This window comes from Perna viridis, chromosome 1 (assembly GCF_037379345.1).
Source record: "Perna viridis isolate PV_CMFRI_1.1 ecotype Kerala chromosome 1, ASM3737934v1, whole genome shotgun sequence".
Lineage (NCBI taxonomy): Eukaryota > Metazoa > Mollusca > Bivalvia > Mytilida > Mytilidae > Perna > Perna viridis.
This window is the reverse complement of record NC_142445.1, coordinates 58285391-58313379: the sequence shown is the minus strand read 5'-3', so window position 1 is coordinate 58313379 and position 27989 is coordinate 58285391. Positions and strand designations below refer to the sequence as shown.

The 27989-nt window shown below is 31.8% G+C and overlaps 1 protein-coding gene across 2 annotated transcripts; it reads left to right on the top strand.

The window, feature by feature from the left end:
* The first annotated feature begins 287 nt into the window (after positions 1-287).
* On the top strand, positions 288-27754 carry LOC148629566 (isoleucine--tRNA ligase, cytoplasmic-like). Of its 2 annotated transcripts, none has more exons than XM_088553618.1 (31): positions 288-338; positions 2606-2754; positions 2978-3134; positions 3898-4017; positions 4201-4335; positions 5633-5717; positions 5980-6108; positions 6396-6483; positions 8674-8734; positions 9143-9241; positions 9455-9577; positions 10682-10773; positions 11792-11890; positions 12457-12583; positions 13469-13542; positions 14067-14261; positions 14967-15053; positions 15361-15444; positions 15974-16118; positions 16741-16861; positions 17241-17332; positions 17602-17679; positions 19224-19339; positions 19732-19834; positions 20228-20311; positions 21627-21917; positions 23021-23116; positions 23608-23775; positions 24932-25186; positions 25437-25712; positions 26522-27754. In XM_088553618.1, the coding sequence occupies exons 2-31, from the start codon at positions 2636-2638 to the stop codon at positions 26645-26647; spliced, it is 3825 nt and encodes a 1274-aa protein (XP_088409744.1). In that variant the 5' UTR covers positions 288-338; positions 2606-2635; the 3' UTR covers positions 26648-27754. The 2 variants fall into 2 exon arrangements, with proteins under 2 accessions (XP_088409744.1, XP_088409752.1); XM_088553626.1 differs by having other exon boundaries at positions 312-415.
* The last annotated feature ends 235 nt before the right edge of the window (positions 27755-27989 follow it).

Here is a 27989-nt window from a genome sequence, read left to right as displayed (position 1 = left end):
TGAAAATTAATATGATTGAATGACCATATATTTTCAGAAAATACTTAAAAAATGGATCATGTTCAATATTTTTGTTTTATTTCTTAGTCGGGTTGTATGAGTGCGTGTGTGTGTCCGTTTTCTGTAGTTATATCATGGTTTCTCATATTACTGGAAAACTCTGATAGTATCTTCCTGAACAACAATAATTCAATCCATACAGAGTGATAATAATTATAATTTAACAAACCTAGTTAACGCGACTACTGGTTCGTTTACGGGACAGTGGGTCATGTTTTAAACATAACCGAAATAGAGCTATTTCCGGTTGTGGCGAACATGTGCTGATGCAACCGGTTGTAAGTATATTTATATATAAGTTTAAATAGTAGTTGACGCTTTATTATAAGATTAATGATAATCTACTGTTACACATGTATGTATTTTATTTCTTAATTTACGCTTCAATAACTTTCAGTTTCATTTTCACAGACAAAAACAATTGCAGCTAGTTCTTAAAATTGATATTAATTATAAAACAGAACAACTGCTTTAAATGTAAAATATTGGAAACATTTTTCTTCGACGTACAAGTTCAGGTACTTTTATACTATAGAAAAGTTGCCGATGCTCTACGCACAAAACCACAGTCTTCAGTGTCCGACTATATTTTAGCACCCCAACAGTCCTTTTTCATTTTTACAGAATGCAAGTCATTTTAGCAGTTTTACAAAGGGTGCAACACATGACAACCTGGTTGGTGGTCTCACTGGGGAAAGGGAAAACAGTAAACATTTTTCTTGGAAACTTTAACTATTTTCGAATGATTTGAAATAAGTTATTTGAAAGTATCTAAGTGCTTGACTCCTTGACGTTGACTAACTGAAAAATTTACCTTTCAAGTGGCTATAAGAAGTGAATAATTGAATTTGAAGTCTTCTGCTGTCCATTGCTCCAATTTTAGAGTAAGCTACTTCGTCAGATTACAAAATTGTAGAAACTTACTTTCCTTTGCTTAAAATCTTGAAAAACAAAGTCAAAAGTTGGGAATATGATTATGAAAAAGGACTGTTAGCTCCCTTGTTTGCACACAATGTTTGTCATAAATCCTCTTAGTTATTCCCAGCTGTTAGAATATTTCACTTCTGGATTTAATATATAGCCAATTTTTTTTTTTGAGTTATAGAACTTTCTTCATAAAAAAGGGGGAATTTAGCCGTTTTCAGACTATAACTCAATAGTGGTTGCTTCTATTTTCATGTAACTTTAGTAAATTATTTCTGTTGATTGATGAAAGCTCCATTTAAATTTTAATAAATTGAAGATTTTTTATTTTTGAGTTACGGGACTTTAATCTTAACAAAATTAAAATTAATTTGTTAACCCTCTTTTTGGCTTGATTTGTGTTATTAAATAATTGAAAATTTCGCGTGTGGTGAAAAGAAATGAATTTAATTAATTACACATCCGAATTCACGCTAACAGTGATATAGAATATTTTGATAAAATTTAAAAAAAACATACAGATGAATTGTAATGGTATCTGACTATTTGATGAAACATCAAATGGACGATAGTAAGTGTATTTTAACAACTACATTTGTATCGCTAGTGAATTTGAAATTTGATGGCAATAATGTAGAACATATGGTTAGATGATACTCATGTTTGTGAGTCAGAAAAGGTAGCATGTTATGAACTGACGTTTTCGTTGTAGAAAAAATAAAAAGGAAATTTCACTAAAACACTCAATGCCATTCAGTATTTCAAACATGATATACAACATACAAAAAAAATTTTTTCCGATATGAAACGCAAGACATTACAAAGTACCTTGTAAAGTGAAGTATATGCATGTGTGCAAGCACAACAAATGATGGAAATGCAGAAACAACCATTGACCAAACTAGTAGTTTATCCTCGACCTTGACCTCAGATTACTCAAACTTTGGATAACTCAAACATTTTTGCATGGTCTTCGACTTCGACTTAACAAGGTTCGACTGCATTAGTGTAAGCTTGCTTTTGATTTTTTAATATTTTGGGTTTTACATTTTTGAGTTATGGGCTTACTTCATACAAATATGGGGCAATTTCCAGTTTTTGGACTTTAAACTCAAAGATACTTCCACAAAATGCCTTGACATTGTGATTGTTTCTTATGATTTAGGCTTTTAATTTTTTAGTCATATCCTACAGATACAGATACAAAATTCTGGGATGTATGGAAAGCACTTTGTCCGTCCGTCTTGTTGTCTGTTTTTCCTTTAAAAGTCTTCTTGCAAGTATTTAAGATAATTGACTGTATCCATTCTGGGTATGGTATTATCCTGTGTCATACATTTATTCACAAAGTAAAAATTTAGAGCTGTATCAAGTGTAAATTTTGTGGCCATACTTGCCCCATCTATTAAGGGTTCAACCTCTGTGGGTGTCTACATGTACATTTTGTAGCTGTGCTCCGCAAATCATTTTATTTCCTTTGTGAAAGCTGGGGGTGAATCAGGATGATAAATACTTTTAAAAAAGGTACATCCCAATTTTTGTTAAGCCCCTAGCAATCATTTTAATAATAATAATCTTATGGTATTCTTATTGCTAATTGTCATCGTTTTTTTTTTTCAAGTTATTAAATATATTTTAATGCTTAAATAAAATGGCACAACAAGTACCTGAGAAAATATCTTTCCCTGGGGAGGAAGAGAAGATTCAAGCATTTTGGAAAAGCATTGATGCATTTAAGACGTCACTGAAACAGTCTAAAGGAAAACCAAAGTAAGTTATTGCAAATTTATTATTGATCAAGATACATTGTATTATTTCAATCAGGAATAATTATTTTAACAAAATTATTAATTACAACAGTTTAATTTCTATCCCAGATTTGTTTACTAGTATTGTTCTTCTTTTATTTGTAAAACATATGTTGGAATATTGAATCATTTAGAGATAAAAACTAAGCGGTTAAAAACACTACCTATCTTGTGTATATGAACAGGTACACATTTTATGATGGACCCCCATTTGCCACTGGCTTGCCGCACTATGGCCACATTTTAGCTGGTACCATTAAAGACATAGTAACCAGATGGGCCCATCAGAGTGGCTTCCATGTAGAGAGGAGATTTGGTTGGGATTGTCATGGTCTGCCAGTGGTAGTTATGTTTTTATGTTTAACATATGCTATTTGCTTTCATCTTTTCCATCCAGGAGATCATTTGTTAGTCAGTTTCTCAAGAAAAGTAATATGTCACAATGATCTCACTTCCTTCAGTTCAGAATGATTTTTATATTTTGGTTTAGAGTAATTTAGATTTCATGAATTGTGTGCCATATTTTATGATCAGTTCCACCAGGTACTACTTTCTGATCAACTTAAAGTGTGATGTTCTTAATTCTTTCACATTAGTTGTTTAGTATTCTCCCCACAGTACACTGGTTATTTGCATGGCAAAGGTTTTCCCACAGTTATGGTGTACATAATTAACAAAGTGATCATAGTGCATTTTAATTTAAATTATTTCAGAAAGTACATTGCTAAAAGTTATAGCTCTTCAAAACACAGCAGTATAATGGCCTTGGGAGAACACTTTTGTTAAATTAAATTTCATAATGTGGTATGCTGCTATCTCACTGAATACATATAAATTTTTAAACTATTGTTAAAAATCTGCTGAAATTGCAAAAAAAAAAAAATACTGTAACTGCTGTAATACATGTATCAAGTTTCCACAGAGTAAGTGAAAATATAAATATTCCTGTGGCAGTTTATTGTGCTTATGAATACATTTGGTATATATACATGAAACTACCAGCTACCAGTACTTCTTTTAATGGAAATTTTTTTTCATACGATTTGATATCGATATAGATATAAGTAATTTTGGTGAATAAATGTAAATATTTATATGATTGCAGGAGTATGAAATTGATAAAACATTAGGAATCAAAGGACCTGAGGATGTTGCTAAGATGGGAATAGAGAAATACAATGCAGAGTGTAGAAAAATTGTCATGAGATATTCTCAGGAATGGGAGGTCAGTAAGTTTTGAGACAGAATTTTCCTGTTTGTTGCTTATGGAGTCATAATTGTTGTTGCATTTTCAAAGCATTAAAATGATAGAAGAGCCTGTAACTTTAATTTGACATTAGAAGTCATTTTTGCTGTTTGACGTTGTTAAAAGTAATGTTTGCTTAAATGAGTTCTGATTTGCTTTTAGGATATTGTGACAAGATTAGGAAGATGGATTGATTTTGAGAATGACTACAAGACAATGTATCCATGGTTTATGGAGACTATTTGGTGGGTGTTCAAACAACTCTTTAATAAAGGACTGGTCTACAGAGGGTCCAAGGTAGTCTATTATCTTTGTATAATAAAGTGTGTGTGGTGTTAAAATACTTTTATTTTAGAATATATTTAAAACCTGTGACAAATAAATAACAAATGATTTTTTTTATGTCTAAGTATAAATAAAATTAAAATACTTTTAAAAATATTTTAAACTCTCTTACACCATAAAAAATACTAAATCTATTGAAAGGTACATTCTAAATAAAAATAGGGTTGGCATGTTGTCATTTTCATTTTATTATTTTGGCACATGTGCCCCTTTACTTCAACCAAATTATTAGTCTAGGATTAAAGTGTTTTTGTCCACTTCCCTGTGGTACAGCTATAGTACCATATTCTTCCATGTATTCTGCACATTCCTGTAAACCACACACCCCTTCTTGGCAAGAGAGATTGACAGAAAGCTAGGTACTGTGTAAAATTCGCATAGGGAAGCAAGGAAAAATCACCATTAGAAGACCTATGTTAAGATAAAATTGTTCTGGTAAATTACCTGAAATTCATATTTTTTTATAACTAATCTTTTGAATATAAGTATATTTTATAATCCTCTGCATTTGATAACCATTCATTGATTAAAATACAGCAATGTATTGGATGCATTCACCAAGTCAGCTATCTATGAAATGAAAGAAATTGATGGATAAAAGAACTATTAAATAGCAATAACATTTTATTTGTTTATTTCATATAAATCTCATCACAAAAATAATACAGTGGTTGGATGTCATTTGTTGACAACTTCAGTTCTAATTCTCAAAAAAAAAATCTAGAAACTCCTTGTTTTGATGTATACTGCACACTCCCCTCCTGGAATATGGAAGCCGTTTGAAAAAAAGTGTGCAGAATACACAGATGAATGCGCCAATAGCAAAATTTATTAATTTCAATACAATAACGCAGATTGACATGGCCAGTGCCATGCTGACTGTATGTTTACATCTAGGTTGCCAACATACTTTGACAAAAGTAAAAATGCCCAGTTACCTCAAAACACTGAAAGGCTAAGCTGAAATGTACTTCCTTTCTTAAACGGAAATTATTGATTTTTAATATTTTTTTTTCACACAGATAAAATGACTTATGCTTGGTCAGCTAACAATAAACAGATGTATATTTTTTTATGGCCTATATGATTTTTTATGGGCACTTTACTTCAGATGATGTTTTATTATTCAGTGTTAAACCAGTGGCAATTAGTTCATGAACAAGAAAAATGTGAATCTTCTAACAAAATATTGTACCCTACAAAATATTACTACCATTTCTGATTTAAACCTTCCAATGGATTTTTGTAGGTAATGCCCTTCTCAACAGCATGTAACACACCACTGTCTAACTTTGAGTCAGGACAGAATTATAAGGATGTCGTTGATCCTGCTGGTATGTACTACAACTTTACAACTTATCTTCTTCAATCAATCAGGTGAAGTAACTTCCTATATTAGTGTGAAATCCAAAGTAATTGTCATGTAAAGGCAGAGAGTGATTCACCTTCTAAAATTATACCTTCATCATCATGGGTCATATACTGCTCAATGACAAGCAAGTGACAAACCTGTTCAGCTAAAGTTCTAATTCTGAAATAACATAAAAGTACCCTGTGGAAATAAGACACTTATAAGAACCATTCATTTATTTCCAGTGATAGTCAGTTTCCCATTGTTAGACAAGCCAGATGTATCAGCTATTGCCTGGACCACAACACCATGGACACTTCCCAGTAACTTGTCTCTGTGTGTGAACCCAGATATGGACTATGTACAAGTCAAAGGTACTGTTATAAAAGAACCAGAATTTAAGTGTATGAGGTGTTTTGATGAAACAGGGAACTTGAAGGGATTTATATTTATCTAGTCCAGAGTCACTCTAATTTTTCAAAACAGATTTTTTATCTTGATTTGTCTCTTTAAATTATATGTTTGTCATTATCACCTTTTAGAACTCTGTGGGATTTTTTTCTTCAAAAAAATGTGCATTTAAATAATTAGGTTTAGTTATAAGAATAACCTATAACATGAGATATATGTTCATAATGCTAATATATTCTTTTTATTTTAGACAAGTCCACTGAAAAGATTTACATTATGATGGAGGCCAGATTAGAGGCTCTGTTTAAAACACCTGATGAATATACCATCATGGAAAGGTAGTGATAGTGATTAACATAATATTCAGTGCTAGTATTATCATAAGGAACGTATAGTAGAAGAGAAATCAAGGTGGTGTTCTAGGATTTCTGAAATTTTTAACTTTTCCTGAATCATTTTTAGCTCACCTGGCCAAAGGCCATGTGATCTATTGCCATCACTTGGCGTCCATCGTCATCGTCGTCGTTGTCTGTTAACAATTTTTCAAAAATGTTCTCTGAAACTACTGAGCGGAATTATATGAAACTTTGCACAGATGTTCCTTAGGGTATCTTGCGCTAAAGGCATGTTTAGATCTTTGATCTGACTAAAAACATGGCTGCTGTTACTGAAAATAGAACATAGGAGTCAGACTGTAGTTTTTCGCATTTATCTCCAAAACTGTTAGGTTTAGCCAAATTCTGATGGGGTTTAAGTGTTCAGTATGATGAGATCTGTCAAATTCTTATTTTAATCTGTTAAGCCATTTAGGAGTTATTGTCCTTTTTCAACGTTTTTTGCTATTTTTAATGTTACTCCTTTTAGCAATCTTCTCCTCTGTCACTACTTGACCAATTGGAACCAAACTTGGTATAAATGTGGCTTGGGATATATTGCACAAAAGTTACGTTTAAATTTTTGATCCATCAAAAGACATGTTTACCGTTATTAAAAATAGAACATAGGGGTCAGACTGTTCAGCATAATGAGATCTATCTGTGGTCAAATTTTCATTTTTATCTGTTAAGCCATGTAATGATCCTTACCATAATACCTACCAAAGTCTTCTCAAGTCAAAATTGTTAGACATCCTCTTGTTAAATTTATTGCCATTGAAAGACAAAATTTAACCAGGTGAGTGATTCAGGCTCCTGGGAGCCTCTTGTTAGAAAAAAATCACTTTCCCGCAATACAAATGAATGCTCAAACCAGTGAAATTAAATTTTCCCTGGGTCAAAACCTTCTTTCCATTGGTGACGGGAAATGGGAATTATAGAACACTACAAGGGAATCAAGATTCTAGCGGAAATCAAAAGAATGTAATCCAGAGACACCGGACAGACACAACAAAGAACATCAAATAACCAAAATAATGTGTAAAAAGCACATGAGCAACTTTGACTCAACAAAAGAGTGGGAGCATGGACCAGGTGGAAATAATCATTGTTGCTTGACTTGTCTCTCTTACTGTAGCTCTGTAGAGATTACTCCTCTGAGGCTATAATTGGATTTAATGGAAATTTAATACTGATGTAGAGTACCAGTTTATAGATGTTCTGGATTGCTGAAATTTCATTATTTTAGGAGGAAGAGAATTTAGTCTTTTTAGGGTGATATGACTTGAAGAAATTAATTAAAAACTCATAAGAACATTTCTATTTAATATTTTCTTCTATGTACATGTAAAGTTTTTTTGTAGAAATTTTTTTATCAGATCTCATTATTTTGTCACAATAAGTAGTATTCATTTATTTACAAATAATTTAGTACCAATATTTATAAAATTCAGGCACTGCCAATGGTAAAGTGATTCATGGTGTAGAGAAACCCTCCAAACAAAGGATGCTTTTTCAGTTTATATATGTTATACTTTCACATAAAAAAATTATCATTTCTGCATTCAGATCTGCACTTCTAAGAGAATCATGCATTTATCTACCACTAAAATCAACCAAATTAAACCAAGCCAATAACTGCTGCGAAGTGCCAGTTTCATACACAGTCTATATAATTTTTATCTTAAGAGTGCAACAACCAAATGAAAAACTAAGACTAATTATGTGGTCTGTAACTCTTTTTGAACAGGATATGAAAGTGTATTTGGTGGATTTTTGACATGCATGAATCACCTCCTGTCTGATTTTTATAAAGACTGCTTCTTAAATGAAACAACCCTGCTTGTATTAGGGGAATATAATGATCCCATATCGTTCACCTACCTGTTTGTTAAACAGTTGTAGTAACATCTACAGCAGCTATATGTACGTCATCATGACAAGAGGATTTCTTCTTGCATTTTTATTGCTGCTGAATCCATCTTTAATACACAGCTGTCATTTTCACATGATGTATTGGAAGTTTTCTGTTATTGATCCCCAACTTCATGTTTCTGTTAGCTGTACTTGATAAGATTTGAGACTAGCAGGAAAATTCTTAGCACAACCACTTGGTACAGTGCATTTTGAATAAAAAAAATGTACATTTTGCAGGATGAAAGGAAAAGCATTAGAGGGACTCAAGTATGAGCCAATCTTCCCATACTTCAAACATGTAAGTATACAGGTCATAGTTTCTGATTTATTGTAAGTTTTATTAAAATGTTTTGATACTGTTGTATCATCTGTATATAAAAACTTTGTGATAATAACTACTGAAGATAAAGTGATTGTGAATAACCAATGACACAATCATCACATTTGTCATTTTGCTCCAAATGCTACCAGAATTGTCTTTGAATATTTCAATTGAAGGGAAAGTCAGTATGGAAACAGCAGAAAATAAATTATCTTCTGCATTGGCTGACACAATTGTAAAAAAAAACTTCTATAGTATATAATCTCCCCACTTACAAATTGTCTTGATGTAGTTGAATAGTTGAATAATTAGGAACATTTTGGCTAATTTTTGTTACATGGAAAATTTTACTAATATAACAAGCAGTTTCTTTTCTTATTTTAGATGAGGGAGAAGATGAATGCCTTTAGAATATTAAATGATGGATATGTTACAGCTGAGAGTGGTACTGGTGTTGTACATCAAGCTCCTTACTTTGGTGAGGTAAGGCTAACACAGTTTTTTTTCCAAACCTCATAGTTTTTGTCGTACATACATGTGATCAGAATAAAGATAAAAAATTGTAATTGAAAAAATCCAGAAACTATTTCATAATATTTCGAAAAAAATTATACTGCTAAAAATAAATACTTTTTGGCACATGAATTGTTAATGTGTAGAAGTTCTTGTAGAAAATCATTGGTGTAATTATTGTAGGATGATTATAGAGTATGCCTGAAGTATAATATAATCACCAGAGATATGGATATCATATGTCCTGTAGATGCTAGTGGTAAATTTACAGAGGAAGTGAAAGATTTTAAAGGACAGCATGTTAAGGTTTGTATATATGCATGTATATGAAGGGATTAATCCAATTATATCCCTCCATACTGTGGACTTTTTTTGTTTTTTTGTGTCATTAAAGTATTTTTTTTGCAAATAGTGGTGAGAATTGTTCAGAAACTTTATTTTTATCTACTGACAGAATATATTTCAATTCATGGGCATCAATTTTTTAGGGTTGAATGTTTTATTGAAGATATTAATATGCATGTCATTTGACTTACTGCATCTTTTGTGTAACATTAATCATAATCATAAGAGTTAAAAGTTGATAACCACTGCTTCCTCTAAGCACTGGGTATGTAAGAAATAGACAAGTTGGTACAAATTTAAATGATGTTTCCATTTGGGGACATGCTTATCTGTGTGCTGTTGCTTCTGTGAGGTAGCACATTATAAATCCAAGTCAGGTGTGTCTGACTACTACAAAGAAGGGTCTGTTTGATCAATCATACAATTTGTCTTGAAATGTGTAAAGTATATGCTTTAAAATGTTTAAGGTTACAGACCACCAATTCAACCAATGAGCATTTGGAACGTACGCAAAAATAGTCCTATGCAGAAATTACCCCTGTTCCTCATAGTGCTGTGAAAAAAGTTCTCATCTTATTTAAAAAATTTAAAGTTTCTGAAAGGAAAAACATTTCTGTACATTTTATAGGTGCATTTAGCTTCTTGTGATGTGAAGCCTAATCTCCATAATGATTTTTAAATATACCCCTGACTTGTGAAAACACTGGGATTTCCCATGCTATTTATAGACCCTTCACTTCCGGTGACCAGTACTGCACTGCAAGTCTGCTAACCCCACATGCCATTCTGAGGATTGTGAGCTGACATATGTAGAATCATGCTGATATATAGTCCTCTGCAGGTTAAAGTTAAGGTAAAGTCCAGAGAAGCCATTGAATATTGTGAAATTAGCATAGAAGCCTATGGGAAGTGGAATTAGTGGTTTTTAGCCTTAAGTGCAACCAATTAATCAGATTGAAATACAAGTTTTGAATAGAATTACATAACAACAACATATTTACAACAAAATAAACCAGAATTTGCAATTGTTTTTTAAATCACTGGATATATTCTTCTATATTTTAGGATGCTGATAAGAACATTATGAAGAAGTTGAAGGACATTGGTAGATTGGTTCACCAGGGTCAATTTAAACATAATTATCCTTTCTGTTGGAGGTATTGATATGTCATCTATGTATGAGGAAACACTTATATAAGAATATTCCATATAATACATTATAGGGATTAAATGTTTATCTGTTAAGGTGCAAATATTGGTATCATGTGAAGACATTTGTGTACACCTGTATCATTGCAAGAAGTAATACTTATTGAATATTACATATCAAAACTGCATCACATGTGATATCAACCCCAGACTCCTATATCACCACAAGATCCACTGGTCCGCTGGATGATACCTGTCTATGGTTGATACCACATCTGATACAGATTTTGACACATCATGTTCATTTTATCACATATATATAGGTCTAGGGGTTTAATATAGGGTATGCATTATAGGTCTCTTGATGCAATATATGTCTGGAGGTGTGATATATGATATATTGGTCTCTTGATGCAATATATGTCTGGGGGTGTGATATAGGATATATTGGTCTCTTGATGCAATATATGTCTGGAGGTGTGACATAGGATATATTGGTCTCTTGATGCAATATATGTCTGGAGGTGTGATATAGGGTATATTGGTATAAAAGATATAGAGTTTAAACAAACACTTATGATGCAAATACAAAAAATGTATCTAAGTATATATAATATAGAGTAGTCGATATAGGATTTAAACGTTTACTGATAATGTGTGTACAAAAAATATATATGTGATGTATACAACTGTTGAGAGGTATACAGGTAGTTGTTTTTTGTACTCAATTGTATATCATAAGTTTATATAAAATTTGATATTGGTAAAAAGCAAAATCGAAAAACAAAAATGAAAGATGTAGATATTGGTGTGAAATAGCACTGCTGAGACATTATAGTTCATGTACAGTGGACTATCTCACTTGACATTTTGTGTTTTTTTTTGTATCAGCTAGGACTAATGAGACAGGAAAAAAAGCAGTATTTACAGATTCCGACAAATTACAGGATTAATTTTCATTTCAAGCAGATTTTGTCCTTATTTGACTAAGACATAGAAATGACGGTGTTATACATGTCTTTTTAGATCTGAGACTCCTCTGATTTACAAGGCAGTTCCCAGCTGGTTTGTCAGAGTGGAACAATGTACAGATCAACTTTTGGACAACAATCAAAAGACCTACTGGTAAAGATTGGAAAAATATTTTTATTTGTTGTTACCAAATTTGTGAAGGGTTGAAATTATATAACCTTAAGAAGTACGTGTATTGGTTTTAAGGATAATTAAATCAGTGTTTGTACCAAAATTCTATTTTAGGTTGGGTTGCACTAGTGCAAATTAGCTTATATTATAGAATGGTGAATGTCAGATGGGCCGGAAAATATTTTCATAACATTTTACTTAGGAACAATAAATCACAGTTACCAGATATTTTGTATGCAACTTCCCATATTGTGTGATGCCAGTTCAGGTCTATTGTACTTCTACATACTGTTTATGGCAACCTGACCATTTCTGTCTTTGACCCATGTTAGTACAAGTGTACTACAGTATGGAATCCACTGATGCAAACAGTGATAAGGAAAACAGGAACAAAGAATACTTGATGACCTTGTCATTGTAAAATATTGTAATTCAAATTTTCCAATATTTATGCTTGCAATATTGTTTCATTCAATAGTATTGTGTTATTTTCAACCATTTTATTAATTGTCTTGTAGACTAAAATCTGTTACTCCATGAAATTTTAGGGTGCCAGAATTTGTGAAGGAGAAAAGATTTGCAAACTGGTTAAGAGATGCTAGAGATTGGGCCATATCTAGAAACAGATATTGGGGAACACCCATCCCCATGTGGATCAGTGATGATGGAAAGGAGGTTTGTAGTCACACATATTTAATAGAGAAAGACATATGATAAATATCAATGTGTTTTCAGAAAAAAACATCTGATGTCTTGCCCATTATAGTCATGTTAAAACCAAAGTTAACAATATCACAATGTATCACTGAACAAAGTTAAATTTTATGTTTTTATACCCCACCACACGAATCGGCAAGGTATTATGTGATACCCTGCAAAAAGTTGTGCTTCCCTCTGTCCATTCCATGAGGGTGTCCTTATGAAAACTAAAGAAAATATTAAAGGAATTTTTTTCAAACTTTGTATAGTTATTGAGTACCTTAAAATATAGAATAGTGTTGAATTTCAGTTTGATCTTTTCATTTACACAAAGGTAATGATCAATTTTAGTTTTTTACCCCTCATTTTTGTTTTGATGAACAGGGAGTTCTATTCCTTTGAATGTTAAAGAGTTACGGAAGTTAATTCTTTTTGGGTATGGAGTGGTGGGGGTATCATTTAATGTCCCATTAGGCTATAGAAATAAAAAGTGTAGGTTCTCAGACACTAACGCATCCTTAAACACTCCCGTGTCAGGGATGTTTTTTCCATGGCAAAAAAAAACTAACTTAGAAATTCCGATTTTTAATATTTTTGTTATTACATGTGTGTAATAAATATTTGTCAGCTTAAGCAGTTTATATCATTGAATATTTCACAGAAAAGTTCTCTCTCTCCCACGCCATTTTATTAATAAAGTGGCCTGAGAACCAGTACATTTTTTTTTTTGTATGTTCATAGAAGCCTAATTTTTATATAATGTCCAGCCAGTGGTGTAGTTACAGTGTATCTCAAAAAGACATAGGCAGTAAATAACTTGTTGTTATTCCCTTTAGAACAGAAATGTTGGTTTTATTGCAGGTTGTATGTGTTGGTTCCATTGAAGAATTGAAAGAGCTGTCTGGTGTTGAAGTAAAAGATCTTCATAGAGAAACGTAAGGTTCCATTTTTATAGATAATTGGAGTGAATTGAGAACCTATTAAAACTTTATTTAACAAAATACATTTTCTAAGAATTTGTGAAATTTCTGTTCCTCATTCTTAAAATTTTATTTAGAAATGTTTATTATGAATGAAACTAGAATATGTTGGTATATAGAAATATGATTCTGGTCTGAGAAGTTTCTATTTAAGTTATCCTCTTATCTTTGCTTAAATCATATATTGATTTATCAAATTGCAAGATACCATAATTCTCAAGTACATGTAGTTAAATGAACTAATGCTTTGGATACATTACATGTATGTTTTGAAGACACTAGGGTTGTATTTGATATTTCAAATGAATGTTTTACTCAATTATGCATTAAATTTCTGATAATGTTACAAACTATAAAACATTGCAATATAAAAGGTGACATAAATGACTTTGACATTTATGACAATGTACTAAAGACAAAACTGTGTTGTTCTATGTCTAAGTGTGAATATTTTCTTCATGACTTCTTATGTTTCTTAGTGTTGACAAGATAACCATCCCTTCAAAGCAAGGTAAAGGACAATTGAAAAGGACATCAGAGGTATTTGACTGTTGGTTTGAGAGTGGCAGTATGCCTTATGCACAAGTTCATTATCCATTTGAGCACAAGAAGGATTTTGATGACACTTTCCCAGCAGATTTCATAGCTGAAGGAATTGATCAAACTAGGGGATGGTACGTTATTATAACTAATGTTTGTTCCTATGGGATGAGTTTGTGGTTAATGGTTTGGTCAGATCACTAATTCAGGTTCTTGACTAATTGTAAAATGTCAATAGACAACTTGAAGCTCCAATAAAATATGCAAAAAATCATGAACTCTTGTCTAAAAAAAAACAGTATAAGTGTCTTCACAAAATCATGCTTTAATATGGCTTCAAACATGACATCGATTTAGTAATGCAACATTAGGGAGAATAAAAACACTTACACAGTCATTTTGTAACTCATTTTGACTTTGAAAGTGCATATTTTGACTGTGGAAGGTGCAAGTACATCCTCTTAAAATAAGAATTAGTGAAAAGCCTAAAGAGTTCTTTTTTTCTGAAATTACATAACTGTTTGCAATAGGGTCATTGATACTTTAGTTGCATAACAAGAAAAGAAAATTCACAATCTTTTGTTTGATTTAAATATATGACTTAAATCAACTTAAAATGTAGACCAAAGTTCTTGGTACAGGATCTTAAATCATTTTGAAGGATTTTATTGCATTCCACAAACTGACATTTTTATATGACTAAAACAATTTTGTGATCATTCAATAATACTGCAGTTCTGTCTGTGTCATCATTGTCATGGTTTTCAAATGAATATTAGTTGACTGATCTTATTTTATATTGCTATATATATGTATGTTTTCTTTCTTTATTTGACTAGGTTTTACACTCTGTTGGTGTTATCAACATTGCTGTTTGGAAAGCCTCCATTCAAGAACCTCATTGTCAATGGTCTTGTATTAGCATCGTATGTATTGTAGAATTTCTGCCATTTTAACCTTCAGATTTGTTACAAAGTGAAGTCCCTTATACTCAGTAACAACACCATGTACATGTATAAATGATTTGACTTGTTACAGTAGGTTTTGTCATATTTAGTTGGAGTAATAATGCTATGTCATCAAATACACTTTTTAAAACTTGAATATCAGAGATGCAGATATTTTTTAATATCAAGAAACATACATATAGAATGATTAGATAAAATAGAAAAAATACAATTTTTTCTGGATATATTTTTAATGATTTGCCTTTATATTTTTGTAAACTCACAGAGATGGTCAGAAGATGAGTAAAAGGAAGAAAAATTACCCTGACCCTATGACAGTTGTAAACAAATATGGAGCTGATGCTCTTAGGTAAGATGAAACAGTGTTCCGTTATTATGTAAGTTTAGAGTAAGAAATGACTTCATAATGAATTTTAGTATCATATTTCAAAAGTTTTGTGAATATGTTTCTTCTGTAGAAAATGATTTATTGTAGCAATAAGCATTGATACATGCAAAAAGTGCCACACATGAGAATCATATGAAGTACAGCATATGATCATCATATTCAAAGAGTATGATATGATTATCATATGATAATCATGTTTTGCTTAAATATGAAAATCATACATGTACGTTAGCAAGCAAATATTTACATATGAAAATCATGTGAATTGGGCAATATTTTATTAGTAGTGTGGCACTTTAAGCTGTGTATATTTCTGCAATTTGTTGATTACATTTTGGAAGTTTCTCTGAGATTTTGTTGGTACAATTGACTTATATAATATAGTATATTCACCAAAAACTGCTGCTAAATGACCATAAAATTGTTTGAGATTGCAATGGTAATATAAATCTATGTATTAATAAAGTTTTTTTTTCTTTTTAATTTCCAGGTTGTATTTATGTAACTCTCCTGCTGTCAGGGCTGATTCTCTTAGATTTAAAGAAGAGGGTGTTGAGCGAGTACTGAAAGATGTCTTTTTACCTTGGTATAATGCCTACAGATTCTTCATGCAGAATGTTGAGAGGCTAGAAAGAGTAAGTTTTGGATTAGTCTGATGTGTGTATTAACATGAAGTGGAGATTTACAGCCGAGATAATAGTTTTGGAAAAAATGGGCAAATTGTTCTACAATATTCCATATCACTACAGAAAGATTTGATTTGATATTAATAAAAAAATGGATCTGTATTTGGGCCATCCTTAATTCTAGATGAAAACCACATTAAAAGAAAAAAAAAATCAACTTTTAGTCTGATTGAAAACTCAATATTGAGTGTTTCAGCCTCAGTTCTAATGTTCTGATGGTACTGAGGAAGAAATTCATTGATTTGTGTCTATTTTTGGACTTTGCAGGAATTCCTTAATTTATGAAATTTTAAAGTTTTTGGATTTCATCAGAGCACATTGTGTTTTCTATTAAAATATTATATTTGGATGGATTTAAATTTGTAGTTTGAAAATAGCAACAAAATAAAAACCGGAGCATTGGTTCTAAACATTTATACTTTCTCAGTGATATCAGTTCTTACTTTTGGATTCTTGGTTCCAGACAATCATTTATACTTTCTCAGTGATATCAGTTCTTACTTTTGGATTCTTTTTAATTTTATTACAAAAAGAAATGGCTGATTTGGCAACATTTATCTTAAACTTGTAGGAAGAAGCAGTAACATTCAGGTATAGTGACAGTAAAACAGACAAACCTAGTAACTATATGGACAGATGGATTTTATCCTTCACACAGAGTTTACTCAAGTTTGTTAGGGAAGAAATGGCAGGTATGCTAAGAAAAAAAAAATATTTGCTTCAGAAATATCCCTTGATCTGAAAAAGAATTGATTGTCAATTTTAAGAATGCAAATTATAAGTTTGTTAAAAAATTCTTATTGTTTGCTTATCTTGAAAATAAGTTAAGACTTGAAAATTTCAGAGAATGTCATAATGTGAATATAATAGACTGTGCATTGTATAACACACCCCCTGCAGACAAAGATTTGAGCATATATAGGAAGCACCCCATCTGTCTGTCCACATTTTTTGGAAGTGCAACTCTTCCTTAACAGCTTACGGGATTTGGGTGAAATTTTATAAGACAGTTGGGTATCATATGTAGATGTGCATGAAGGAATATAACTACACTTTGTTTTTCTATTTCAGCTTATAGACTATACACTGTGATGCCCAGACTTGTCAAGTTTGTAGATAATCTGACCAACTGGTATGTCAGGATGAACAGAAAAAGGCTAAAGGTAAGATCATCAGCACATTAGGTTCACAGTGGTTTCGAAAACTCCATTTCATTTTAGTTCAGTCCTTTCAGAAAATTTTAAATTCAGGGTCTTGTACACGTACAATATGGTTAACCTTAAATTAAATCAGGATCAAAATACATGTTTCAGTGTTAGTCCTAAATTTGTGCTTGTGTTATTTGATCATGTTTCCTTTAGTTGGATTGTTACTATGGTGAAACTCCCCAATATTTGTGTTATTGCAGTATACTAATATTTTCTTTTTTCAGGGAGAAGGTGGTGCTGAAGACTGTTACAATGCCTTAGAGACCCTCTACAGTGTCCTTATGTCAATGATCAGAGTTATGGTGAGTACACAGAAAAATTGCAATTTATGTTTTTCATTTGTTTTGAAAACACATAAAAACATGTTTGTCAGATGTTTTTCATATGTTAAGGACCACAATGAAAAACATATGAAATTATATATGTTTTTGACTAACAAATTAATTCATGAAAAACAAATAAATAAAAATCAGGTGTTAATTTTATATTTCAATTGGATTTCATGATTGAAAAGAGTATGGTTTTCATATGATTTTCAAATCATATGATTTCAAGTATTTTTAAATGCACAAAAACATGAATTTACCATACTGGTCCGAAACATGTTTCCATTTGTTTTAAAACATATGAAAATATGTGTTGCAATTTTGTCGGTGTATAATTGACCCTTTACAGTGTCCTGATGTCAATTATCAATGTATTGGTGGGTAGAATTGACCCATTACAGTGTCCTGTTGTCAATGATGTATTGGTGAGTAGAATTAACCCATTAAAGTGTCCTGATGTCAATGGCCAGAGTATTGGTGAGTAGAATTGACCCATTTCAGTGTCCTGTTGTCAATGATTAATTTATTGGTGAGTAGAATTGACCCATTACAGTGTCCTGATGTCAATGGCCAGAGTATTGGTGAGTAGAAATGACCCATTACAGTGTCCTGATGTCAATGATTAATGTATTGGTGAGTAGAATTGACCGATTACCGTGCCCTGATGTCAGTGGTTAATGTATTGATGAGTGAAATTGACCCATTAAAGTGTCCTGATGTCAATGATTAATGTATTGGTGAGTAGAATTGACCCATTACAGTGCCCTGATGTCAATAATTAATGTATTGGTGAGTAGAATTGACCCATTACAGTGTCCTGATGTCAATGGCCAGAGCATTGGTGAGTAGAATTGACCCATTACAGTGTCCTGATGTCAATGATTAATGTATTGGTGAGTAGAATTGACTGATTACCGTGCCCTGATGTCAGTGGTTAATGTATTGATGAGTGAAATTGACCCATTAAAGTGTCCTGATATCAATGATTAATGTATTGGTGAGTAGAATTGACCCATTATAGTGCCCTGATGTCAATAATTAATGTATTGGTGAGTAGAATTGACCCATTACAGTGTCCTGATGTCAATGGCCAGAGCATTGGTGAGTAGAATTGACCCATTACAGTGTCCTGATGTCAATAATTAATGTATTGGTGAGTAGAATTGACCCATTACAGTATCCTGATGTTAATGAACAGAGTAATTGTGAAATGAATAGGCACTCTGCAGTATTCTGACGTCAATGATCAGATTTATCGAAGAACCATGTAAATATGATTATCTTACTGGGACAAATATTTCATTTATAGGTGTTATGTTATTAAAAGTACCAATAAGGAATTCCAAGACACCCTTTTCATCTGTTTGTAATTAAATTTGAGTATATATTTTACATATTTGCATCTTATTACAATGTAAACAGTCAGAGTCAATAAAATCTTGAATCGTGTTTGAATTGCCACTTACTATTGAATGCCTTTGTAGAACTTGATGTAAGTAAACATTTTTGTATGATTTCAGAGTCCATTGATCCCTTTCTTAACAGAACATATGTATCAGAACTTAAGACATCTACTTGAGAAGGAGTCAGACAAGGATACAAGGAGTGTTCACTTTCTCATGATCCCCACTCCGAGGTAAGACATTCTGGGAGAATTGTTTTTATGCTAAAAATCTCTACAATGTTATTTACCTTTTCTGATGTGTAGAAAGTTCTATCAAAACAACAGTATAACCAGCAATAAAAACACAAGTGTATACACACAATTGTGTACAGAAATGTTAACATCTGACAGATGAACTTTTCAGTTCCATATATAGATAGGAATTGATCTGAACTTGAGATTTCAGTGTAATAAATTTTTCATGAACTAGTAGATTTTGTGAAGATAGTCATTTTTTTTTGGAACTCTGTAAATATGGTAAAACTGCTGTCTTATCAATCCAGCAAATCTGTTTTAAGAGAAATTTGTATGCTTATAAATTTATTGAAAGCAGAAACTTAAATATTGTTTTTAACTTTTTGTAGAGAAAATCTTATTGACACAAAGATAGAGAGAGCTGTATCAAATATGCAGTCTGTGATAGAGTTGGGACGAGTTGTGAGAGAAAGAAAGACACTACCAATAAAGGTAATGACAATCGAGTATATTGCTGAAAGCCTACTCATTTTTAATACATACATATAAATTCTCAACCTTAGAAATAAAAATCATGTTTCCTGGTTTTATGAAGTTAGTGACATTATTTCACAACTAGAACCTCACCTATTTTTCCAGTAGATAAGTACAAGAATTCAGTTTATAAATGGAAACAATTGTACTGTAAAATCTGTTAAAAGCAAGACTTGTCCATTATTTATTGCTGTTAAATCTGGCATGATTTTCTTCCTCTTCATAACAACATTACATGTATGCAAATGGTTAAATCTAGGTTTTTATCATTTCGTTTCTTCTACAGATTTTCCAATGTCTGCTTTTTTTCTTGGGCTTTAAAATTGATATATACTAAATCTAATATTTCAGTATCCATTAAAAGAGGTAGTAGCTATCAGTAGAGATAAGACTGTTGTAGATGATGTCAAATCTTTAGAAAGGTATATTCTTGAGGTAAGACCATGTATTCTGTATACCGTATATACTGGAGTATAAGTCAATCGGCCGATATGTCGGACCCCTTTTCAGTCCAAAATTTCTGGAACCTAGCCTTTACCTGCTTATAAGTAGGACTGATCATCACTAACGTTCCTTAATTACAATAAGTAAACATGATCAATAAATGTTGAAATAAATAATTAAAAGCCAGAGTTGTTTTTATAGTAGTATGTAATTTAATTCTTGACCAGCCATGTGAATTGTTTTAATATGGCAAATTTTTCATTCATTCTAATTTTGGTACAACCAATAATCCAAATAAGAATCGATAAATATAGGGAACACCCAAGAATAAAACAGAAAGTTTGTGATACCCTAACAACTCATTTTTGAAGAAGTTAATGGGTTTTATCTAAAGGAAAAAGAAATTCATAAAATAGAATTGTCAGAAATAACTAATATATTGGTTACTTTTGTCACAAATTATGGTACATTACTGGGTCACGTTTCTATTACACCTTTGGGTTTTTGGCTATATGAGTGTATCTGAGTGTACACGAGTAAAATTCAGTACACGAAATGGATTAGTTGGAAATACTGATAAAACCATAAAAGGCCAGTATTGAGGCAAAATAAAGACTAGACAGTAAACATTCTTTTACTCTATCATATTTAAGTGGGTAAAAGGTAGAAGATGAAGACAGTCTTCCTTAAATGTTTACAATTTAAACATTGGGGTAAACAGTGCCGGTCTGTCTGTTCAGTGTTGGTGTTGTGCTTATGTCAAACTTATATCTTTTGTCAATATGTATCTTTCTTTTCAGGTAAAATGTATAGAAATCTTTATTTAAGGCATGACTGTTAAATTTTTTTCTGTCTATGAGGATATAACCACAATCACATCTGGCACACTAAATAATATGCATAGCAGGTCATTTTCAAGTGTGCACCTCCGGCATTGAAGTTATTTCAAATATACCAAAAAAAATATAACAGTCATTCCTTATAAATTAGTTTTAGTATCAAAATTTAAAGGAACAAGTCAGCAGAAAAGGTTGATGATGTCACAGTCACATTACAAATTTGGTCTATGAGATGATAGACACAAATTTTTCATAAATCAGAAAGTGTGTTACATCTGAAATTGAATTATGATGAAATGAAAAGACAAAAAATACAGTTGGTTTGAATTTAAGTGTTCCTTTAAATATCTTCCCTTGTTTTTATTTTACAAGTTATCTACCAGTATGCATCTTGAGATTTGGCTTTATTTAACGATATTCTTTTCTTCAAGTAGTTGTAAGTTGATAAGATTGATACATGATTTCAGGAATTAAATGTGAAAGCAGTGACTACTACTACTGACAAATCAAAATATGGGGCTCACATGGTTGCAGAAGTTGACTTTAAGATCCTTGGAGCAAGACTGAAGGGTGATGTCAAACGAGTTGTTAATGCCGTTAAGGAACTCTCTGGGGAACAGCTTGAGACATTCCAACAAACAGGGAGCATTGAGGTGGCTGGACATACCTTGGGGGAAGATGATCTGAAGCTGGTTTATAAGTTTGATTCTACTAATGAGTTTACACCTGATCAGTATGAAGCTCATTCTGATAAAAATGTGAGCACTATAATCTTTTAAAACAAATGTTTAATAAAAAGATGATATTTAATAAGTAGATATGGTTACTGTGATTTATAGGTAATGTTTGAATTAGTGCTAAAATGGTTTATGGGTTGTAATATGATACATTTGTTAAATGGTTATGAGGGAATCGGTAAATTTATTACCACAAGGAATCTACTATTACCTGTCAGAGGCAATGCTGAAGGTGATAATTGGTATCAAGGGGTATAGATTAACTGTTTCCCAAGTGAACAATTGACTAATGTTTTATCATTCTGACTCATGATTATGCCTTCATAATCTGTGAACAAATGCGTGACCATGATTTGTTCTTATTGTCTGATCATGCTGTATCATAATGTTTCTCAAAGATAAACTCAGAGAATATCAGAAGTTTGATTATTTAACGAAAATCAGGGAAAAACCTTGTAATATGAGTACAACACTATTGCTCTGGTAATTAATATAAAAAAAACTGTGGACTGGGTAAACAGACCAATGAAGGTCTTTACAAATAATAGTTAAAAGTTACACTTGATTTACTATAGAAGTATATAGACATTTTAGTTAAAGCTTTTGTTTGTAATATCCATACAACTACAATAGGGCTATTCTAATTGAATTAATATTTACCTTTAAACAATAATTGAAATTACAGTCAAACCTGTAATAGTGACCAACTGTATTTAGCTGTAACCTGTCTTAAAAATCCATATGTGGTGCATTATATGAAAATAAACCTGTATACGAAGACCACCTGTTTTATTTGACCATGGTTTTGCCCTTCTTTGGTAGGTGTGACTACATGCATTGAAATCTGAATTAATAGTTAGTATTCTAAAAATGTTATAAATACCTCTATGCATACAAGTCGGATATAAGTGACTAGATGTTTGTCTACGGAGGACATTGAATTTTTGCTTGGTAGCTTACAACTTTAATGTTGGTAACCAATATGTATAGTTCTTTACAAGTACTGTAGAAGTATTAGTAGCCCACACCAAATTTTAGGGGTCATTGGAGAGTGGGCCCTGCTAATTTTAAACCGTGGTATAATATAATGTATCTGTCTTAAAATGGCTATTTTTCTATGTTAGGTGTTGGTCCTGATGGATGTTTCCCCTGATCAGAGTATGTTGGATGAAGGTATAGCCAGAGAGGTTATTAACCGTGTACAAAAACTAAGAAAGAAGGTAATAGTCTTATGTGCTTCTAAAATTACAGGTTCATATAAACAATTTGGTATCAATACAGTTTTGTGTTAAAAGTGTGAAGAGAAACAGAATTATTCTTGGTTAAAGTTGCATGTTCATATAAACCTGTTTTAACTTCACATTAGTGCATTTTATAACTTTGTATATTCAGATAGCTTTTCATGGTCCTGAAATTCATTTTGACTCTTTGACTTGGGTTTTCAAACATCCTTTATTATGGGACAGTTTTTTTCGTTCTGGTGTCAGTCAGTTGAAAAACCCTCAACTATATGCATGATACATAGGCTTTTACAAAAGTGTTGTAAAACTAGGACTTAAATGTATTGAGAGAAATAGAAGACCTTTATATTCTGTAGTGATTTTTTCAAGTCTTGGTATTAGTTAAAACAGAAAAATAAAGCATAATTTTTCAAATTGTTTCTAAATTTGGTTGAAAGATATGAATTTATATGAATTTCTATTTTAAACAGGCAGGACTGGTACCCTCAGATGATATCACCATATTCTACAAGGCAACAGGGAACCTAGATAAAATTGTCACATCATTTTTGGACTACATTATAACAGCTATAAAACAACCATTTTCTCCCTACCCTGTTGCTAGTGGTATGGAGAAAATCATTGATGAATCAAACAAGGTACTATTTATAGCCAACCATTTTCTCCCTACCCTGTTGCTAGTGGTATGGAGAAAATCATTGATCAATCAAATAAGGTACTATTTATAGCCAATCATTTCATTTTATGATATGGAGAAGAAAAGAAATAATCCAATGAGATTCATTGGCATCCTGCAGTGACTGGGATTACAACTTTTAGAATGGGCCATTATTAATGATCTTAAGAATTTCAATTGGCCATTCTTTAATATTTCTTGTTAAAATTTCTTATTTCAGTTGGACATTTTCAACAGGAATGTGATAAAAAGCACATGGCTCCCTCTTATCCCAATCAATGACCCTGGTTTTCATTCCTTTGTTTTTATATTTTGAATTGTAATCATTGGGTATTGCTAAAATTATAACTTTCAATTTTATATTATTATAGGTAATAGAAATAAAAGATGATTTATCATATTTTTTAAATATATACTGTTATTTTGATTACGACCCTAATTAGATGTTGCAAGTAATTGTATAGAGTACCTGAAAATAATATTGACTGCTACAAATTTAAAATACCCATATCTCTCATTCCTTGAAAAGTTCCATGTATATGGATAAAATGGGGTTTTGTCATATCATTGTTTTCTTGAAGGATAAAATAAAATTTTGGTACATTAAGATTAATTTATACTGTGTTTGATATGAATAGAAATAAACAAAGTTATAGCAGATATGTTACAGTGAAACCTGTATAAATTGAACCCTGAATAAACTAGAAACCTGTCTAAATTGAACCCTGAATAAACTGGAAACCTGTTTAAATCAGACATCATTTAAAGTCCCTTCATGTAAGTACCAATACATATAGAAACTGTATAATCTATAACTTGCCTTAAGGAGGTAGACCTAGGGTAAGGGAAATAACTCTTGAAATCAGTGATATGTATCATATTCAATTTCACCAAAGCCTATCAAGCTTTCATTTGAAAAAAAGAATGAAATCAGTCCAAGTTACTTTGATGCTTACATGAGATTGATGTAAAATGCTGAATACAAACATTCTGTTGATTTGTAAAAAAATGTCCATTCCCTTAGGTCTACCTCCTTAGCTGACAAAGGAGTTCAATTGAGACAAGTTAAATTGCAACTATGGACTGTCCATAATTTTTAAATTAACTTGGAATTTCAGGTGAAAACTGATACCTTAGACTTAACCATTGTGAAAGGTCATTCTGTGAAAGGCTCCTGTCTTCCAACATGTAATGCTGTTCAGAAACTTGAACCAGCACCAGTGAAAAATGGTGTAAAACCAGCTTGTTCATATGTCAATATAGAACTCTGTGGATGTGGTCCACAAGAGGGTGTTGTTGGAAGTCAAGGAACTCTCCTACTTGAAAACCCAAAAGGCAGCATGATATCTAATATGCAACAACTTATGGAGCAGGTATATATCAAATACAAAATTCTTTGATGTGCTTTTCTGGCTTATTGTTTAAATAAATCAATATTCTTTGGTAAAAAGACCATGCCAATGTCATGTATACATTAGTTTATGTAGATATCAGAATGAACTTTTTTCATGAGAATACTTGAAACATTTAGTTTTATGAAGGTTTGTCACACAAGTCAATTACAATGAAAAAACCTTACAGATACAGCAATGATTAATCATTTTGTTCTATTTTTTTATTTAGATGAAACTTTTATTTGGACTTCGAGGTAGAAGGGTGCTATTCTATACAGATTGTGGTTTATCAAAGGAACTTTCTGAAAAAACTAAAATATCAAGTTTAAGTGGACAAACAGTATACATTGTACCATTCACTGGAGCCAGTGATGTACTTAGTGGATCTCCAGCTGTGCCATCTCCCATCTGCCATTTTGCAAACATTGATGGGAAACAATCTGGCTGTATTTTACTAGAAAACCCTCGAGGTTTATTCATATCGGTTACAGATGTTTATAGCCAGGTGAGAGACAAAGTTTAAGACATGGTAGTTATTAACTTATCAAAGAGCCTGAGAAAATGATTGAAAACACTTTTTAAAAGTTTGCAATAGTGTCCATCACATACCTTTGATTAATAGTTTTTGGGATAGTTTTATTATACGACCACAAATATTTGCAGTCATAAAAGGTATCACACTGTCTTCATTGGGTGTCCATAGGCAATTTGGTTTACAGACATTATATTGAATGTAAGTGTATTGAAGGTTTGGGTAGATCTTTGGGTTTGTAATTGGAAAGGGCCAAAAAGGAGCCACAGATTCTCATTAAGTTCTTATCCTTTGCCAAATATTTAAATTGCATCCAAATTCAGAGCTGTATCAAGCTTGAATGGTGTATCCATACTTGCCCCAACTTTCAGGGTTCAGCCTCTGCCTTCCTATCAAGCTGCACCCACTGAAAGATTTTATTTGTAAAAGAATATATTGAATTTGATCAAGTCACTGTGTTTTGAATTAATTTTTTTTATACATTTATTTATTTGTACTTTTCAACTCCAGGTTAAAAACAGTGGGGGATCCAGATGGGGTGCAGGGAGTTAGCACATCCCCCCTTTTTATTGGCAAATTTATCATTTTTATGTATAAAATTGACAAAAAATTGCAAATAATGTCCTAGCACCCCTTTCTTTTTTTCTGAGGAACTCTGGCTTGCACCCCTCCTTTTCAAAGTGTCTGGATCTGCCCCTGAAAAATACCTTTTTAGACAACTTTCACAGATCAAGACCTGTTATCAAAATGATTGAATATCCCCTAATTTCCTTCTTTTTTAGGTTGAAAGAATGTACAGCAATGACAAAGTTAACATAAGCCCATCACCTGACAAGAAGAAAAAGCTTACAGCAGATAGTGTAAAGGATATTTTAGAACTGCATTCATCAACTCTTTATTTGTCATGATGACGGAAAACTGTAGGACCCTATTGGCACATGGACCTTATTTGTGATTTGGTCTCTGAAATATTGCTGTACTTTTTATGTTAAGTTAATTAGTGCTTTGTTGAATTGTATTTAGTAAATGTCAGTGTGATTTTCTGTTCTTTCTAGTTATTATTCTTTCAGTATTTATATAGTGAATTATTATTTATGTTGTTAGAGGAATATCTACACAAGTTTTACTTGAATTTTTAATATGACACATTCTTGCACCAGTGAAGGCCAATATTACTTGTTTACAAATTCTCTCTTTCCCAGATGTTACATAAGAAAAGAAATGATTAAACTTCAGAGACAACTTCCATGAAAAAAAACATTTAAAATGCAAACTAATCATTTTCTGTTTGTGTAGGTTTAGACAAGTTTTGTTAGCAGAGATGTGGATATCCTTATGTGATTTCAAAATGCAAATGATTTCATTGGACAGTTCCTTGTTTTCATGATTTGCTATTTGACGGTATAGATAACAATTCATATACACAATTTATAAAACTGAGATCATTTTTAACTTGGCTAGTTGCTATAAACAGGAAATACCAAATAAGAATATTGAGTACCAACTTAATACCTGTACTGGTGAGATTAGTGATTCACGTGGAAGTATATTTTACACTCTAGGTAACAAACTGTCAATGCGTCAGCTGGATTCAGCTAGATTTGATGAAGATAAAAGAAAAGTATTTTCTGCTTTTTGATAATATTACTTTACTCACTAGAGTAGACTGTTATTTATCTCATGCTTGGTTAAAGGGAAGTCTGCTGCTGTTCTGTGAAACATATTAGTATAGTAACTCTATCTAATTACTAATTTGAATCAAATTCTAACCTTGCCAATATTTAGCTTATGTAGAATGTGTGGTGGAGATGTGGCACAAAATGTACTGAAAAAAGGGCTAAAATTTTAATTTTTGTATGTGGAGAACATAATATATGATTTACTATTTGATATCAGAATACTTGTTACTATTTTTAAAAAAGGAGTAACTGTAATAAAGTATTTCAAACTATTATATTATCCTTTATTTTCCTGTATTGTTCAATATTTTATATTTTGAAAATTTATCCATCATATCTGTTTTTGTTTTATTCTTGACCTGAAAATCAGATTCCTACACATGAATCAGTATTACAATAGTGAGATGCTTGTTAGATAAATGAAGGTAACTGTTTTATTATGTAGGATTTCAATGTTTCATTTAGAACTACAGATTACTGGTTCTCACTTATGTCACTTATATGAAATTTACATTTTTAATTTCTACATTTTCTACATACAAGATCTAGACCATGTAGGGAATTGGAAGTG